Below are 20,073 nucleotides of genomic sequence, written 5' to 3' on the forward strand. Positions count from 1 at the left end.
ACACATACACTAATATTTAAGAACATACAAACTATTAATTGATTTCATCATTCTGTTTATTTACAATTTTTACATAAGTAGGTATATGTGTATGTAAATAGCATTATTATAATTATATTAATTAGATTTAAGTCTCAGTTTCGAAGTTCTATTTATTAAATAATAATTCTCTCTTTTAATAATATTGCATTTGAACTAATTCTTTATATTTATATATATTTTTTCATTATTTTTTCGCTTGGTTTGACAATTCACCCTTTCATTTATCACTACAATTTATGGTTTGTTAAATTAAAACGCTTCCATAATTATTAATAATTTATAGATACTTTAGGCTTACTTTCAATAATAAAATAATATAGTAAGTATATATAGTATATAATAACTTATGTACATGCGGGTTTATTATGCGTATATTACAGTTTTTCAAAATTTTACAATATATTGCAAACATTTTATTAAACACATTTGATAGAAGAAATGTTTTTATAATGTCTTTCACTTCATAAAAATAAAACAAGTAACCTAATGCGCAACATTTCGTACAAGTTAAAAAAAATCAAGTATACAATAAGTTCAAATAAACAAATATCTATTTCATTTTACAACTTTCTAAAAACATGGGCACATACTATATGCGTGAATATTACTGTCCAAGTATTTCAACTTGGAAAATTATTTACAGTACATCTCAAATACATGTATTTCATTGATATGTAAAAAGAAGACATCACATTATTGACAAAGCTTTGTCCCGCCATACCTTTAAAAGAATTCCATTAAATATTTTTAACAATGATCATGATATCAGTATCAGAATTCTAACAACATTTTTTTAATAATATTCTTGATCTTGATCAGTAAATATAATCAAATTAAAAAGTAGTTTTGGTATTAGCAAAATTGACAAAGAAGAAGATGGAAATATTTGAAAATGAAATATTGAGTCTTAATTATTATTCTTCAAAATATATACATATTTATAATCTGTTGTAAAATGTGTCATTTACTTTATTATATATTGTTAACCGGGAACGCTTGGAAAAAATTAAAAAAAAAAATACAGGGGGAATAATAATCAACGAATTCGACAGGTGTTAAAGTGTACAATCCTAGAATGATATTTACAAATAAGAAAATTATTTTTAATTAATTAAATTTTGTTCAATTACTTTTCATCTGCATTTATTTTCTCTAAACCTCTTGACTAGATATACTACTCCCAGTAATAGCAAATTCATTCCTATAGATAAATTCAAATGCTTCATATTATAAAAAGGCTCCGTTTTGCAATTTTTGAAACTGACTGCAATTTATCTCAATGATGACCTGTTTTTTGTTTCCTTTAGTAGTGTGTCTGCAATTTAATTAAATGTTTTTTTTTTTTTAATTTATTATTCAAAATTTTATTACATACAACTCTAATTGTCCGTACATACATACAATCGAGTTTACTAGCTTCAAATAAGATTATCGTTATAAATAATAATAAATATTTATATGACTTTTAACGACTTTATTGCCACAGCGTTGTTTGTTTATGCCAATGAGTGAGACACTTGTATTTATCAAATCCTTTCTATGTAATTGGTCATTCTAGATCATTTTCAGCTTTTTCCAATCCTTTTTCTACATTATGTAGACTACCCTCAAGCCCAATAGTAAGTGGTTGTACATGAGGGTCGGCTTGGTAGGAGTGTAGGTCCATGTCTTCACTCAAATGAATTATATCAAAAATATTATTTGGCTGATCCTGACTTCTTCGAATAAGACGCTGACCCCAATCTTCTGTGGAATCTTTGATATTTCTTACAGGTTTCGTACTGGAGGAACAACCTACTCCGCCTGAGCGGACTAGATTATCTGCCGAAATTATTGCTCTTGGTGATAACAGTTCATGAATATTTTCATCCCCGTCAAAGTTTAGTATATTGTTCAAGCACAAATTAAACTCATTGTAATCCGAAAAGCTACTACAATCTAATGGATTCACAGGGGAAATTTCGGAGAGTAAGTCGTTTTCAACTTCTGAATCCAATTTGCTGTTATAAAACATTATATGTTCACGTCCCATGCATTCTAAATCTTCTATTTCTTGAATAACCTCTGTACTCGAGATTGATTTCGGTAAGTTTTTACAATCGATTTCCTTATTAACACGAAAAGCGCTTAAATATTGATTTGTATCTGCATTTTCAGTAACAAACGAATTTTTTCGGTCACTTTCATCTTTGAAGTCAACATTTTTCTTACTGTCATCAACTAAAGCATACATTGAGAATTCATCCTGCGTCTCGGCCAATAAAAAGCAATTTTTGCTTTCGAGTTCTTCAACTCCAAATTCACCCAGTTCCATATCGCCATCGTCGCCTACATTTAAATTTGTAGCCGAGGCGCAAGACAATGGTCACTTATAATCGCGAGAGTTTCGTCTTCTTCGTCCTTCAGTTAACTGTGCCTCTCCAATAACTGAAAAATGTTAAGTTTTACTTTAGAATTTTAATCACTTTTTACTTTTTAAAATTTGTAATTAATTAGAAAGATTTTTGAGAAAACATACATAACTATTTTAAAAACGATATTGTTTTCACAAAAACTGCTAAAAAACCAAACTTAATTTTAGTTGTGATGTTATGAATCAGAGGTCTACTCGTTTGCAGAACATAAATTGCTATCCATTGCCTCTACGCATCAGCGCAAAGTGGTGCTAAGGCGGATATCTCCTCAGTTTATTAAAACATAAGAAGGTTTCTATTAAAATCCATCAATAACAAGTACGGAAGAGCTAAGTTCGGGTGCAACCGAACATTTAACACTCTTGCCACTTGCCAGAATCAAAGCCTGGGAAATACTTTACGGTGTAAAACGTCAACCAGAGGATTAAAATTCAGCAATTTTATATATACATATACTAAAAATATCACACATACACTGATAGAAACATAAGGTTTGTTAGAAGAACGAAAATTTATAGAGTAAAGTCAGCCGGATGTTCGCAACTACTGAAACGTATATTATAAGGTGGTTTCCAAAGTAAACCGGACCTTTTTGAATCTAGCGGCCCCTGGTAACGCCAATAAAATGTCGACTGGTGCGTTATCTGCTATCTTTATCGATTGTCTAGTAAGAATTTCATGACATTTCATCGATTGGAAGTGAAATTATTGCGTTTTAAGTGTAAATATGTTTGTGTTTGGGAGAATGGAGTCATGTGTAGAAGTTCATGCAAGTGAGGAAAGTTCTCTGATCGCCATTCACTTGGGACTGGCCAAAAACGATTCTTTTACATATGGCTCAATCAGCTCCTTTGACCAAGTATCCTCTGGGTAGCCTAAGAACATCCGTTTGAAGGCGAGCTAAAGTGACAAGGCGAAACATCCCCTCCGCAGGGTTGTGCGCTGGGTTTGGGACCCGCTACGTAAAAACAAACACCCAATGAAAACTAACAACCCGCCTCGGATGAGAGACCCCCCTTTTGATGACGACCATGGCAAACGAAATAAGGACTACGAATTGAGGGCATGCACCTGGAACGTCCGGTACCATAGTTGGGAAGGTGCCGCTGCCCACCTGGTTGATGTCCTCTTGAAGGCTGACATCGCCGCCGTCCAAGAAATGCGATGGACGGGACAAGGAAAGAGGCGAGTAGGCATTTACTACAGTAGCCATATAAAGGAGCGCACGTTTGGTGTTAGATTCGTGGTGGCAGAGAGACTCCGTCGCCGAGTACTATCATTCACTCCTGTGAATGAACGTCTAGCCACAATTCGCATCAAAGCGAGGTTCTTCAACACATCGCCGATTTGCGCTAACGCCCCGACGGAAGAGAAGGACGATGTGACCAAAGATGCATTCTATGAGCGCTTGGAGCGCGCTTATGAGAGCTGCCCCCGCCACGATGTCAAAATCATGCTTGGCGACTTTAACGCCAGGGAGGGCAAAGAAAGTATATTTGCCACTACGGCCGGTAAATTCAGCATCCACGACGAAACATCCCCAAATGGCCGCGATGTCTGAATTTGGTATCCCCGCAAAACTAATACGGCTGTGTAAACTGACGTTGAGTAACACCAAAAGCTCCGTCAGGATCCGGAAAGACCTCTCCGAGCCGTTCGATACCAAACGAGGTTTCAGACAGGGCGACTCCCCATCGTGCGACTTCTTCAATCTGCTGCTAGAGAAAAAAATTCGAGCTGCAGAACTTAATCGAGCAGGTAAAATCTTGTATAAAAGTGTACAGTTGCTGGCGTATGCCGATGATATTGATATCATTGGCCTCAACACCCGCGCCGTTAGTTTTGCTTTCTCCAGACTGGACAAGGAAGCACAGAAAATGGGTCTGGTAGTGAACGAGGGCAAGACGAAATATCTCCTGTCACCAAACAAACAGTCGTCGCACTCGCGACTTGGCTCTCACGTCACTGTTGACAGTCATAACTTTGAAGTTGTAGATAGTTTCGTATATGTGGGAACCAGCATAAACACCACCAACAATGTCAGCCTGGAAATCCAACGCAGGATAACTCTTGCCAGCAAGTGCTATTTCAGACTGAGTAGGCAATTGAAAAGTAAACACTCCAGCTCTAGAAGAATTCGACGCAGTATCCGCCACGTGAATTCATCAAAACTCAGCCGAAATCATCATTGAAATTCATGGAAATGGAATTGAACATCGGAGGATGGAGTCATTGTAGAAGTTCACGCAAGTGAGGAAAGTTCTCTGATCGCCATTCACTTGGGAGTGGCCAGAAACGATTCTTTTACATATGACTCAAGCAGCTCACTACTTCCGGTCTTTGTCCTCTGGGTAGCCTAAGAACATCCGTTTGAAGGCGAGCTAAAGTGAGAAGGCGAAACATCCCCTCCGCAGGGTTGTGCGCTGGGTTTGGGACCCGCCACGTAAAAAAATTCTACCAATGAAAATTAACAATCAGCCTCGGATGAGAGACCCCCCTTTTCATGACGACCATGGCAAACGAAATAAGGACTACGAATTGAGGGCATGCACCTGGAATGTCCGGTCCCTTAATTGGGAAGGTGCCGCTGCCCAGCTGGTTGATGTCATCGTAAAAATAAAGGCTGACATCAGCGCCGTCCTTGTGACATTTACTACAGTGGCCATATAAAGGAGCGCAAGTTTGGTGTAGGATTCGTGGTGGGAGAGACTCCGTCGCCGAGTACTATCATTCACCCCGGTGAATGTACGTCTAGCCACAATCCGCATCAAAGCGAGGTTCTTCAACATATCGCTGATTTGCGCCCACGCCCCGACGGAAGAGAAGGACGATGTGACCAAAGATGCATTCTATTAGCGCTTGGAGCGCACTTATGAGGGCTGCCCCCGCCACGATGTCAAAATCGTGCGTGGCGACTTTAACGCCAGGGTGGGCAAAGAAGGTATCTTTGGCACTACGGTCGGCAAATTCAGCATCCACGACGAAACATCCCCAAATGGGTTGAGGCTGATCGACTTCGCCGGGGCCCGAAATATGGTTATCTGTAGTACTAGATTCCAGCATAAGAAGATACATCAAGCTACCTGGCTGTCTCCGGATCGAAAAACTGCCAACCAGATCGATCATGTTGTGATAGACGGAAGACATGTTTCCAGTGTTTTAGATGTGCGTGCGCTCCGAGGTCCTAACATCGACTCGGACCACTATCTTGTTGCAGCTAAGACTCGCACCCGCCTCTGTGCAGCAAAAAACGCACGCCAACAAACACAAGGAAGGTTCGACGTCGAGAAGCTGCAATCTCTGAGAGCACTCATCGACAACTCGGTATAAGGGAACTGTGGGACGGCATTTCAAACTCCTTACGTACAGCTGCAACCGAAACCATTGGTTTTCGGAAAGTGCAAAAGAACAGCTGGTACGACGAGGAGTGCCGTGTCGCAGCGGAGAGAAAACAGGCTGCCTACCTCGCAACGTTAGATACCGGGAGTTGAAGAGGGAAGCGAGACGCATTTGCAGACAGAAAAAGAGGCCGAAATGCGTGAGTACGAAGAGCTTGATAAGCCGACAGGGGTAATGCTCGAAAATTCTACGAAAAAATGCGGCGGCTTACAGAAGGTTTCAAGACCGGAGCATACTTTTGTAGAACCCCCAAAGGTGATCTAGTCACTGATGTCCAGAGCATAGTTAAATTATGGAGGGAACACTTCTCCAGCCTGCTGAATGGCAGTGAACGCTCAACACCAGGAGAAGGGGATCCCGAATCCCCAATCAATGACGATGGAGCAGACGTTCCATTACCCGACCATGAAGAAGTTCGAATAGCAATTGCCCGCCTGAAGAACAACAAAGCGGCAGGGGCCGACGGATTGCCGGCCGAGCTATTCAAACACGGCGGCGAAGAACTGATAGGGAGCATGCATCAGCTTCTTTGTAAAATATGGTCGGACGAAAGCATACCCAACGATTGGAATTTAAGTGTGCTATGCCCAATCCATAAAAAAGGAGACCCCACAATCTGCGCCAACTACCGTGGGATTAGCCTCCTCAACATCGCAAATAAGGTTCTATCGAGCGTATTGTGTGAAAGATTAAAGCCCACCGTCAACAAACTGATTGGACCTTATCAGTATGGCTTCAGACCTGGAAAATCAACAACCGAACAGATATTCACCATGCGCCAAATCTTGGAAAAGACCCGTGAAAGGAGAATCGACACACACCACCTCTTCGTCGATTTCAAAGCTGCTTTCGACGGCACGAAAAGGAGCTGCCTTTATGCCGCGATGTCTGAATTTGGTATCACCGCAAAACTAATACGGCTGTGTAAGCTGAATTTGAGCAACACCAAAAGCTCCGTCAGAATCGGGAAGGACCTCTCCGAGCCGTTTGATACCAAACGAGGTTTCAGACAAGGCGATTCCCTATCGTGCGACTTTTTCAACCTGCTTCTGGAGAAAATAGTTCGAGCCGCAGAACTAAATAGAGAAGGTACCATCTTCTATAAGAGTGTACAGCTGCTGGCGTATGCCGATGATATTGATATCAGGAAGAAGTCGCACGGTGCCATATCAGGTGAATACGGGGAGTGTTAGTGGTTAAAATGTGATTTTTGGTCACATAATCGCGTTCTGGAAAGTGAAAGAATCAAATGGAATTTAAAATTGTGTTATATGGAAAGTAGACGTGGTTGTAGCCCGATTTCGATTGGTGGGCGGTGCCACGCTCATCGTCCAATTTTCATACCGTTTCCCATATAGCCATCTCATACCATCTCGGAGGTAGAATTTAATATTTCTGGCGTAATTATTTATTGATTTATTGCACTTTTAGTAGTTTTGAACAGTACTGTTATAGGGGGAATTCTTATAAGAGTTATTTGCACTGAGCGAATTTAGTTGTTGTAGCTTTAGTATTTAGGAGCGACAACGCTCACTTTTTCAACATTTTCTGCCCACAAGTGCACCTTGCTACTGCGATTCCAGTGCCAAATTACAGTTCTACAAGTAGTATGTACATATATCTTAATTTAGTGCTTGGTTACGGCATTTTACCGGTTTTTAGTTATGGGCGATTTGTGAACGTGGCAGTGGTCCGATTACGTCCATCTACGCACTCGTATTTTTTTTTGTACTAAGGAACCCGCATACCAAGTTTCATTAAGATATCTCAACAGGTGAACAAAACTATATTACTCTGTAGCAACAGGTTGCAAGAGTATAATAATATATATTTCCGATCAAATGTCAAAAAAGTCTTGCGGTATTTTTATTGAATTTTTTTTTATTGAAATTGAAATGAATTTTTGATGACTCATGCCCAGCTCTTGACCGATGCTACGGCTGCTACTATGCCGATCTCTTTCGACCAATTCAGCGATTTTATCGCAATTTTTGACGACAGGCCTTCCGGAGCGTGGCGCATCTTCGACCACCTCTATACCAGAACGAAAACGTTGAAACCTTCGTTGTGCGGTGGAAATGGAAATCGGGTCCATAAACTGCACAAATTTTATTGGCGGCTTCAGACGCATTTTTGCCTTTATCGTAGTAGTACTGTAAAATATGCCGTATTATCTCTTTATTTTGCTCCATGTAACTCACGAACGACTTAAAAGAAACGACAATCAATCAAACACGTGTTAGCGCGTGAAATGAGCTTTCCAAAAAGGTATAGCATACTCCGATGCGACGAATAAAACTAGAACTACGCGCTTTCAGAGCCAACTAGCGAAAATACCGCAAGACTTTTTTGACAATCTAATATTATGTATAAAAAATATTCGAGGACATAGGTAAAATTTTTATAATTTAAGTTGTATCAAAAAATTATGCAAACGAAAATGGTACATCATAAAATCTCTTAAAAAATAAATTTATTCTAAAAGATGATGTTATGATATTTTCCTTGGTGAATTTTAAAAATTCCAATGTCAATGTGTTTATTTTTTTGAAATCCACTCATTACTGCCATCGTAACTTCCTGAAATTTCTTTTAATTTTCGGTTCAATACACCTGTTTTTAATTTTTTCAATTCTTGGATACTCACTAGTTCTCTGAGTTACACAGATAAATCTTTTTTATGCTGCTTATGAATGATATGTTACACGTGTAAATTTCACCAGCTAAAATCTTAGCTTCCTAATCTATTGACAGTTTCATTTTTAGAATAAAACAACCTACAGTACCGACAGCGAGAATGATTGTCTTGAACACTAATACTGATGAACAGTTTTATCCAAAGTTGCAAATACTAAGTATTATTATTCTACATATTCATTAAAACTACAAAAATGTAAAGATTTTCTAGATATTATATAATGTTATACATTTTATGGTTAAAACAAACAATTTTTATGTATAATAATAATAATATTAATTATTCAAAATTCTTATATATGTTGTACGACCCTGTAATTATTATTTTTTATTAATACAACTACTGTGCAAGATGTACAAATTTATGAAGTAAATTACTTTTTCATATAATAAACAAAAGACAATTGGGGTACTCACAACCCGTCGTAAAGAATCGAAAAATCGTTAGATTATAAATTTTTACACTTGTTTAAAAAAATTGTTGTTGGATTTCATACAAAAATGAATTTACACATTTACAATTCTCAATGCTATGTTTTCGAATCGGTATAACCTATAACTTTATGAAAACCCTAAATATTTTGAAAACCACTCTTTAACTGTGTCAAAACTGTAAAATTTGAAATTAATCATTAACTTAATTCTCAAATTTCCTTAGGTATCCTTTGTTATCTTACTTTTTACCTACCAGAGTTTATAGTCTAAACAAGCGTTGGGAAATATTTAGAATTATATTAACAATTTGTCCGGCAATGCGATGATACAATGATTTTTTGTAGTTGACAACATTGGGTTTGACAACATACACGAAAAGTTGGGGGCCAATGCAATTTTTAGCAAATTAGATAATAAGATTTAAAAAAAATATCAACTCGATGAAGTCAATGATGATTCATCTTTTATAGGTCAGTACAGATGAATTATAAGTAATGAAGTATGTAAATAATTATAGCTGATTTCGGTGCTTCCTCAACGGCAGGATGACAGTCTTTACAGAACGGCAGTTCAAATTGTCAGCTATTAGTAAAAAAAAACAAATTAGTTTTGTTTGAATGTTTTTATTTGAGAATTAAAGCACGGAACGGCGTATTGCGTACAAATTTTTAAATTGTGGAAAAAGTTATTTCGAAATACACTCACTTCGAAGGAATAAACGGATGCCTAAATATATGTGAGATAATATTATTCGTTGAGCTTTTAGTTATGATACGTATGTTTCATTGCATTTTATTGGTAGAAAATATTATTATTCTTTATATAGTCTGAAAAAAATACAATTTGATTATTTTTCGACACAAATAAAAATTTTATAAGAAAACCACACGGCTAATTTTAACTATCCAGCCCGTCCCGCGAAAATAACGTAAGCGAAATTTTGAGGATTTTATGTTTTTATACACTTACAAGTATGTTGATAATTACCAACCACAATTTCAAAGAAAAGTTAATATAATGCTGAGATATCAACCTAATAACACTAATCAACAAATCTGAAGGTAAAATTTGCGACTAATGCACTAAAAGGTCTGTGTGGGTATTTAAGAGGATTACGCATTTGATTTCAAAAATGTTAAATCACGTACAGCTTGCCACATTGATTTGATCCCAAAACCTTTTGACTACAAACCAAAAAATCATACGTGTTAGGAAATTTAGTTTTCAGTTTTAACAACCCAAAATTAGCAAAATACAGCTTCTAAGTCGCAAAATTACTATTAACTAGTTATTCTAATAAGTGGACTACAAAAATAAGATGGGCTGAAACAAACACTGTCCTTATGAATTAATTAACCCGACTATTTCACTATTGACTGTGAACAAACCCAATGACAATTATATTTGTCAGAATCAAAATATCAAACAAAAAATACAATGATTTAAAGTGTGACCAAAAAAGATTCCAAAAAATTCCATTGTGATTACCATAGCCTTAACAATCATATTGCGACAACCCGCACAAATAGTGTTAGCTCCAAATAGTAGGTTTTCTCAAAGTAAACTATAAAACGAATATAATATTATGTAAACCTAATTCGGTTTTTATACCTTTGAAAAATAATTTTTATATTTTTGCAACATGTTGCTAGAGTATAACAGTTTTGTTTACCTAACGGTTATATGTATCATCTAAAACTAAGCGAGATAGACACAGGGTTATGTATGTATGTATAAATGATCAGGACGACGAGACGAGTTGAAATCCGGGTGACTGGCTGCTGTCCGTCCGTGCGTGCAAGTTGTAACTTGAGAAAAATTTGGATATCTTGATGAAACTCGGTACACATGTTTCTTGTTAAAAAGTAAAGCGTAGGTGGGCGTAAGTGGACCACTGCCACGGCCACGAAACGCAATTAAAAGAAAACTATAAAGTGTCATAAATAAGCACTAAATTACGATATAGAACTATAATTTGGCACAAAGGATTAGAGTAGCAAAGAGCACATGTAGACGTGGCCCCGACCTATAGATTAAATGTGCATATCTCCTAGACTACTAAAGCTACAATAGCCAAATAACGGAATAAAACTTCCTTTAGAGTATGTCACCTTATGACCAAAATTTGTTCAAATCCAACCAAAACTGTTCAAGCCCTTAAGTGCCGAATATGTGGACCCCAGTTTATACATATGTATATTTGACTTATCGGATATACTATTGAAATTCAGAGAGAACTATTTGCTGATAATAGTATCCCTGTGAATCAAAAATAGATTGACTCGAGTCAATAATTTTCTGAGTCCCCATATACCTAACACAGCGATTTTCAAACTTTCAGGTGTCTTTTTATCTTTGTGCCTGAAATGGATGAAATGGGCGAAAACTTGGCCTAGCCCCCATATAATAAACATATAAAATCCAGGTTAATTTACTCCATATGATTGGTTATAGTATGTGAGGTACCTTAATGGATCTCAGGGAACATTTTATTAGTATGTGGCATATTAATAGTATGTAATATTGGCAAAAATAGATAAAGTCGGACGACTCCTATATACTGCATAAAATAATTTTCATTATTCCCGCAAGTTATAAGATTGCTTAAAAATTTATAATCGAGTATACTTTAGCAATTGCAAAATTAATTCCAACAACCCGTCCATTCCCTTCCCCTAATACATATGTATATCCATTTTAAACCGTTCAATTTGTCGAAGTTTTAGTGAAACTGAATGGACACATTTTTTTTTAATAATTGGATTTACGTGTTCTAAATTTAACCTCTTCGACCGAATTAATATCACATATGACACATATGTATCTCATATGAAGATATTTTTAATATAATTTTAGACGTCACGAACCAAAATATAGCAATAAAACTAAATCTAAGGCTTTAAATAAGTCAGGAATATTTCAAATTTGATTGTAATGTACTCACAATTTCTTCGAATAATGAATTTTGAATTCTTTCGCAAAATTTATTAATATAAAGTTTTACTAGAGCTTGAACTTTGATTCTTGCGAGTTGGAAGAGTATACAATTTTCGGTTACACCCAAACTAGCCCTTCCTTACTTCATTTTTAGTTTTTTACACGATTTTATACCATTTAGCACAATTCAAAATTTTTTGGACTTACATTTTGTCAGATTTAAATTTTGCGAAATATGTTCATACCACAAATTTAGAGATATTCCCTTTTTGTGGATTTAAACAAGGTCAAAGCAATTGTAAATAGCTCAAATTTAGGGGAACTATCAATATATTTTTTACACGTTTTTTTTGGAACTAGGATTAGAATTAGGTGTATATAACATCTTACATATACTTTATTTCGAATTTTAATGAAATCCGACAATCAATATTCACTATACTATACAACAAATTTATAAAAAACAACCATTCTAAATTTGATTTTTGGCGCTTACGCTATTTTTGCAGGAAAGGTAAATATGTCGAATATGTGTGTTCAAATACTAATGGGAATTTTTGTTTTCATTATTAGTTCACAGTTGTGAACATTCGGATCTAAAATAGCTTAAAACTAGTTTTTATAAACATTGTGAGTTATTTATGTGAATATCTTGCAATCTAAAACTTCTTAATAAAAAATGTGAAACTATACCTGCACTTCTCGTTTTCCTCCGAGCTTCAACGAAACCCATATTTTCACTTCCATGTACACCGACTGTTTTCGACAATATAGCTTTTGCTTGATCTGTGTTTTGGACAGACATCGTCGTTGATGTCACAACGGAAGTATTTGAGCGCCCATAAACATTTTTATGAATACCTGCGTTTGTACGAACACTACGTCGTGTTCCAATTTTCTCCTCACTAATGTTGTTATTGTTATTTATTCCACTCCCACCAGCAAATGAAGGGTTGGAATTTGTATTACCACGAGTGAAATGCAAATTAGTCATGGCCGAAATTCCCACGGAAACATTGTTGTCATTCGTATTTGAATCTCCTGAAGCTGAGGTATTTATCGTACCTAAAAACAAAGAATAAATGATTATCGTTGCTATGATATTATTATAATATCAACCATACTTACCATTGCTATTTTTTACTGATCTAATTGTTAACGAAGATGTCGCACATTTTATATGACTAGTAGGAGAAGTCTCTCTTTGTACATTTCCAATTGTGTTGACAGCAAATGAGGTTTCTAAACGAAATTTCATACTGATATAATCACAATAAAATTATAAAACAGGGAAAATATTAGTTATTATATCATTGTAGAGTAGATTGTCACATTAAACCAGAGCTGTTAAATTTAGATTTCGATAAGTAATACAAGCAATTACTTAAAGTCGGGAAAAATGAGTAATATTATTTTTATTAATATTCAAATAGCCTATGGATAATGTGTTCAGTATGCAGACCATATCCAGAATTACATTCTTGAAATTGAATTGTTAATTAAAACACCTCAAAAACACTTCAGTTGTTTAGAGACCATTTGTCATACATTATTCCATGGGAAACTCTCACAAATGTTGCGTAACAAATATCCATTCATGGGTCTTAGAAACACTTCGTTTCAATATTTTCCTTCATGTCCGAAATATTTATATTAAAATCAACTTATTTAATCGGTATGTGCGCATGCCAGCAAAAAGTCAATCAGAGAAACGGAAATCACTACTTTTAGTCTTGCCATAGTGTCTACTCATATATAATAAACTACTGAACTGATTTGCTTTCACTTATTAACAATGGAGTGGCGAGCTAAGGAAAATCGCATGGCAGTATTGTTTTAAAAATATGTGGTAAATTAAATTTATGAACTTCTAAAAAAAAATCAATATTTTGATTAACCATACTATTTATCGTTTACCAAAACTTCTACAGTTGACTACATTAAGAGAAATGTCCTTACGTAGTTGGAATCAACTAAAACTGCCTCCAGCCAGGAGACGAGTAAGAGTACTGCCGGACATACCAACCAGAGATCTGCATTGAGTACCAATAAAATTGGTGTACTTAAGTCATGAGCCATAACAATTGGTGCAAGTGTGTATCAATGCTAATTCATAAAATACTATTACTCATTCCAACCAAATCATAGAAATACACACAGCACTCATATACAAATATGAGCGACAATTTATAGCTTAGTTGGTTCTAACTCTAAAAATCTTATTAGACTCACTGAGTCGTGAGAGTGGAAAAAAGTACGAATGAGTTTGAGTATTGATTCGTGTTATGGCTTCCACTTGCTGAACTTTCTGAGCAGTTATCGTTTATTTTTGTGTATTCAATGTGCGTTTTGCTACTTGTGAAAAAAAATTAAGTGGAATTATTTCAGTAATTGTAAGTTGTTTTATTTTGCTAACTTAGTTTGGTAGAATACTTTCTTTACTAAATATCTACATATATACAAATGTATGTACATAAGTATTTCATTTCTTTTAGTTTAAAAGTTTACTATGGATACTGAAGCAGTCGTAGATAAAATTGTTAACGGTTTTTATAAACTAAATGACAAACGAAAGGGTAGAAGTGCTATATGGGAGATGTTTGCAGAAATTATAAAAGACGACGGTAGTCTTTTAAATGGTTTGGTGTGTTGCCGAAATTGCAAAAAAGTGTTTAAATGTCGTGGCATGCAGACTTCGAATCTTAATAGACACAAATGCTACATTTTACATACAAAAGAGCAGCCTAAACAGAAAGTTAGTGAAGACGATAGAAAACTAGCCTTAGAAACTTGCGCGGATTGGATGATTGCAGACTGTCGTCCTTTTTCAACCGTAGAAGGTTCCGGATTTAGGAATCTAATACAATTTTTTATAGCTATTGGCACGAAATATGGCAGAAATGTAGATATAGACGATTTGCTCCCAGACCCTACAACAATTTCGCGCAAAATAGAAAAAAAGGCGGACATGAAAAAAAAGAGATATCATGTGAATTAAGCAGTATTGTAGAGTCCGGTCACTGTTCTGCCACAATTGATTTGTGGAAAGACAATTACATTAAACGAGATTTTTTGTGTGCCACATTGCACTTTCAAAAAAACTTTAAATTATATGACATTGTACTTGGGATAAAGTCTATGGACTTTTCGCAATGTACTGGGATCAATATTAAAAACAAGCTACGAAGTCTGTTTGGTGAATTTGGCATTAACAGTTTAGATAGCGTTATTTTCGTCACCGATCGAGGAAGCAACGTGAAAAAGGCATTGGAAAATAACGAAAGACTTAATTGTTCAAGTCACCTTTTCTCAAACATTTTACAATCAAGTGTTGAATCTACTGATGAACTCAAAGACATAATTTTGTCATGTAAAAAGTTGGTAAAATATTTTAAAAAATCGGGTATGCAACATATGCTGCAAACGTCGTTGAAAAGCTATTGCCCAACACGATGGAACTCACATTTTTATATGCTAAAGTCAATAGCAGACAATTGGTTAAAAATTAATGAAATTTTGACAAATAATGGAGAAATTAATAGGCTTACAAATTTAAATATATATATTATTCAAGCTTTAGTTAACCTTTGCCGAGATTTTGAAATCATTTTTAAAAAACTTCAGGGTTGTTCCACCCCTTCCTTATGCTACGTAATACCTGTAACTCATCGAATAAAAGAACTTTGTAAATTCGAAGAGAATGATGTTCAAGCAATTTCAAACTTAAAATTGAAGGTTTTGGAAGGCTTAGAAGAAACTTGGCTCCCAAATTTGAGTATATGGCACAAAGTTGCATATTATTTATATCCGCCAGCATTATGCCTCCAAGCAAATCACTTAAGTGAAGTTCAAAATTTCTGCATTGCTGAAATTACAAATGGAGAAAGATTACGTCATTTAACTACGCAAGACCCTTTTACAACATCAATATCTTTGCCACCGGAAGACCCATCGACACAAATTCTTCAATTAAACGACTCAGTTTCTTCTTCTACATCTTCAATAACAGTGACTTCCTCAATCAATAAAGAAAGCTTCTTTTTTCCAAACCTTTTGCAACGTACTTCTTCATTAGGAGATGAAAATATTACAGAAGAAGTACACCGATATTCAAAAGAAAATGTTGAATTCCATGACAACTTTGATGTAATGCAGTGGTGGCAAAACAATATTAAACAATTTCCTAGGTTGTCCAATTTGGCATGGAAAGTATTGGCCATTCCTGCTAGTAGCGCAGCATCTGAGAGAGTATTTTCACTAGCCGGTAACATTATTACCGAAAAGCGGAACAGAATAGCCCCTAACACAGTGGATAATATTCTCTTTTTAAATTCTATTTTCAACAAAGAACTTTAAAATATTTTCTGTATATATGTATGTGTTATTTATGTACGGATATTTTTATTTTATTTTTTAATACTTATGGATTTCTTTTATTTACTTATGAATGTGATCTCATTTTGTTATTTAGAAATTAAAACGAAAAGAAAACGCATATTCTGGCTTTTAATTTCAACTGTTGTATTCGCAAATTCAAATAAACAAAACAAACAAAAAATACTCAAATGACTTTAGTCATTCTGCTGAATAATTGGTGCTTCTTTGTGTTTTTAGTCATAACGGTATAATATTATGAGTCAATTCAATGAATAAGAGAGCTAGGTACTCTACCAGTACACACCAAGAGAGAATTTGTCTTTTTACTTACTCAAGTTATGTGTATGAGCGTAAACGTGTATTAATGGATAAGAGTGATTATTCTTCTTTGACTTATACCCATTAAGACTAATTTTTGCATTAGTCAACCAATGACTCAAAAAAGATAATAATTGCAGATCTCTGATACCAACCAAAGTATACCGGTAGATACAGCAGCGAAAACAACAAATCTAAGGGGGGAAGCGTCCACCTCCAAAGCTGCCATGAGCACCAACCAAAGTGCACAAGCGGCTAAAGGAGAGAACAAGAAAAAGCGCAAGAAATCCCAGAAACAGCTGAGGGAAAAATCGGTACCAGAGGGCAGTCTTCATACTGGGAAAGATAGCCAAAGACCAGGCACCCGGTACCCCAGTTGATGAGGCGGAAACAAAGCACCTCAAATCCATTGTAGAGGAATATGAAAGCTTCCTGAAAAGAAAGCAATCAGAATCTCTAGAAAAGAGCAAGCACCCGAGCAATTCATAAAAAAGGAATCGCTCCATTACAGAACTACAAAAAACTCTGCCCAAAAAACCTAGGCGGAGTGATGGTGAACAAAGCACCTCCTCCCCGAGCACAATTCAGAAAAGATGGGTGGAGATCGACGTCAGATTGTCGAGTATTGTGCTAAGCTTTGTACTCGACAATCCCGCGGGTCCTCACCCGGAGTTTGACTCCTCTGAGACCCTCAGGGGTTACAGGGTAATCAAGTGCTCGGACCAGGCCTCGCTAGATTTCCTGGCAGGTAGTGTTGCCAAAATAAGCAAGGCAATTGAAGGCCTATAATTGAGGCTTATACCCGACAGGGACATACCGAAGAGACCTCGTGCTCGCATTTGGCTACCCTCTCTAGAGAAGCCGGGCGAAAAACTCCTGAGATGCATCAAGCTGCAAAACAAAGCTATCCCTAGATAGATGATAGATGAGTGGCAGCTGATCAAGGAAGAAAAACCGAACAAAGCAAGTAGACCAATTGTGGTGGCCATTGGCGATGAGTCCAAAGAGGCTCTTAATAAGACTGACTACAAAATCAGCTTTGGAATTTGCAAGGCCAGGCTAAAAATCTTCCAAGGCGACAAAGCGGCTGACGAAGACGACACGGAAGAGGTTGACGACGTCAGCCAGTTGCTAAGGAATGTGGGCATCTAAGAAACCCGAGATGCCCAATAACTTAAGATGCATACAGATGTCATGCATTCTTATCAATAGAAGAATAAATGCATTTCTTTGTCCTAATTACAGCATAGCAGATATCAATGTGATAAAGGTGGAACAGAAAGAAAATTCCTTCTTCCTGGTCTCGGCCTACTTAGCCCATGATGAGGACATACCATCGGCACCGCTCACCAGACTAGTAGAGGACAACAGGAAGGAAGATGTTCTAATAGGGTGTGATGCAAACGCAAGGCACATCGTATGGGGTAGCTCCAGTATAAACACCAGAGGTGAGCCACTCTTGCTTGAATTGCTTGCATTTCCCAAGCTCTGATAGGTTTCCGGGGTGGGAGGAAGTGCTGGACCTCACGCCATCAACAGATACAGACAGTCTCGTTGTGGATAACTGGAGGGTATCCGATGAGCCTTCCATGTCGGATCACTCCTGGATACTCTTCAGCATCCGAGAGAATACTCCTCTCATATATCGGAACCCTAGAAGAACAGCGTGGGAAAAATTTACCAATACAGCAAAAAAATGCCTTAAAAAGGGAGGCAATAATAGTATAAGTAATTCTCTGGAACTAGATTCAGAAGTAGAGAAGTTGAAAAAAATCTTAACCACAACTTTCAATAAATCCACACCGCTAATATCGGGTGATTTTTTAAGAGCTTGATAACTTTTTTTTTAAAAAAAACGCATAAAATTTGCAAAATCTCATCGGTTCTTTATTTGAAACGTTAGATTGGTTCATGACATTTACTTTTTGAAGATAATTTCATTTAAATGTTGACCGCGGCTGCGTCTTAGGTGGTCCATTCGAAAGTCCAATTTTGGGCAACTTTTTCGAGCATTTCGGCCGGAATAGCCCGAATTTCTTCGGAAATGTTGTCTTCCAAAGCTGGAATAGTTGCTGGCTTATTTCTGTAGACTTTAGACTTGACGTAGCCCCACAAAAAATAGTCTAAAGGCGTTAAATCGCATGATCTTGGTGGCCAACTGCCCATGCATCCCGAAAAATGCACTGTTTGGTGTGGTTTGTACGCTGGTGGAATCATTGGACCGTATTTTTTCAAAGATGCTGTTGGACGCAACGTTACGGTGAATGGCGATCGCTATCGTTCGATGCTAACAAACTTTTTGTTGCCAAAAATGGAAGAACTGAACTTGGTTGACATGTGGTTTCAACAAGATGGCGCTACATGCCACACAGCTCGCTATTCTATGGCCATTTTGAGGGAAAACTTCGGAGAACAATTCATCTCAAGAAATGGACCCGTAAGTTGGCCACCAAGATCATGCGATTTAACGCCTTTAGACTATTTTTTGTGGGGCTACGTCAAGTCTAAAGTCTACAGAAATAAGCCAGCAACTATTCCAGCTTTGGAAGACAACATTTCCGAAGAAATTCGGGCTATTCCGGCCGAAATGTTCGAAAAAGTTGCCCAAAATTGACTTTCCGAATGGACCACCTAAGACGCAGCCGCGGTCAACATTTAAATGAAATTATCTTCAAAAGTAAATGTCATGAACCAATCTAACGTTTCAAATAAAGAACCGATGAGATTTTGCAAATTTTATGCGTTTTTTTTAAAAAAGTTATCAAGCTCTTAAAAAATCACCCGATAGTTCTGAAATAGAGAAAGTATCTTTCTTGGTGTAACAGTGAGCTCAAGAATTTGAGAACACAACTAAGGAAAGCTTTGAATGAGAGTTTTAGAACCAAAATCTGGCAGCCATATAAAGATATTATGGAAAAATACAAAGAAGCAGTCAGGAAAGCTAAAAACGACTCAAAAAAAAGTCTTAATCGCAACTTTCAATAAATCCATACCGCTAACAGTTCTGAAAAAGATAAAGTCTCTTCCTTGGTGTAACAGTGAGCTCAAGAATTTGAGAACACAACTAAGGAAAGCTTTCAATGAGAGTTTTAGAACCAAAATCTGGCAGCCATATAAAGATATTATGGGAAAAATACAAGAAAGCAGTCAGGAAAGCTAAAAACGACTCATGGCGATCTTTCTGCACGTCGAGAGAAAGTTGCAGAGAAACTGCAAGGGTGAGCAAAATGCTATCCAAAGATCATACTAATACTGCCTACATTAGGGCGGAGGGAAATGATTGGACCTCCTCGGCAAAATAGTTTCTGGAGATACTTAGTACAACGCATAGTAGACAAAAGCAAAATCAAATATGCCATGAATAGCTTTGCACCATTCATAGCGGCAGGTCCTGACGGGATTATGCCCATAATGCTGCAAAAACTGGTAGAACCAATGGTTCAAAGGCTTGAAT

The 20,073-nt window shown here is 36.5% G+C and overlaps 1 protein-coding gene across 4 annotated transcripts in view; it reads right to left on the bottom strand.

Annotated features, from left to right (window-relative positions):
• Nucleotides 1-988: 988 nt before the first annotated feature.
• Nucleotides 989-20,073, bottom strand: part of LOC120769060 (probable serine/threonine-protein kinase DDB_G0282963) — a 72,843-nt gene continuing 53,758 nt past the window's right edge. For 3 of the 4 annotated variants that reach the window (XM_040095914.1, XM_040095915.1, XM_040095913.1), the window contains 3 exons: nucleotides 13,053-13,166; nucleotides 12,618-12,989; nucleotides 989-2,469 (listed from right to left, as the gene is read on the bottom strand). In XM_040095914.1, coding sequence (XP_039951848.1) covers nucleotides 2,408-2,469; nucleotides 12,618-12,989; nucleotides 13,053-13,166 — 548 coding nt within the window. In that variant the 3' untranslated portion in view covers nucleotides 989-2,407. The remainder of the gene's footprint in view (nucleotides 2,470-12,617; nucleotides 12,990-13,052; nucleotides 13,167-20,073) is intronic. The other variant, XR_005704821.1, reaches the window with a different exon arrangement.

This window comes from Bactrocera tryoni, chromosome 2, assembly GCF_016617805.1.
Source record: "Bactrocera tryoni isolate S06 chromosome 2, CSIRO_BtryS06_freeze2, whole genome shotgun sequence".
Taxonomy (NCBI): Eukaryota; Metazoa; Arthropoda; class Insecta; order Diptera; family Tephritidae; genus Bactrocera; species Bactrocera tryoni.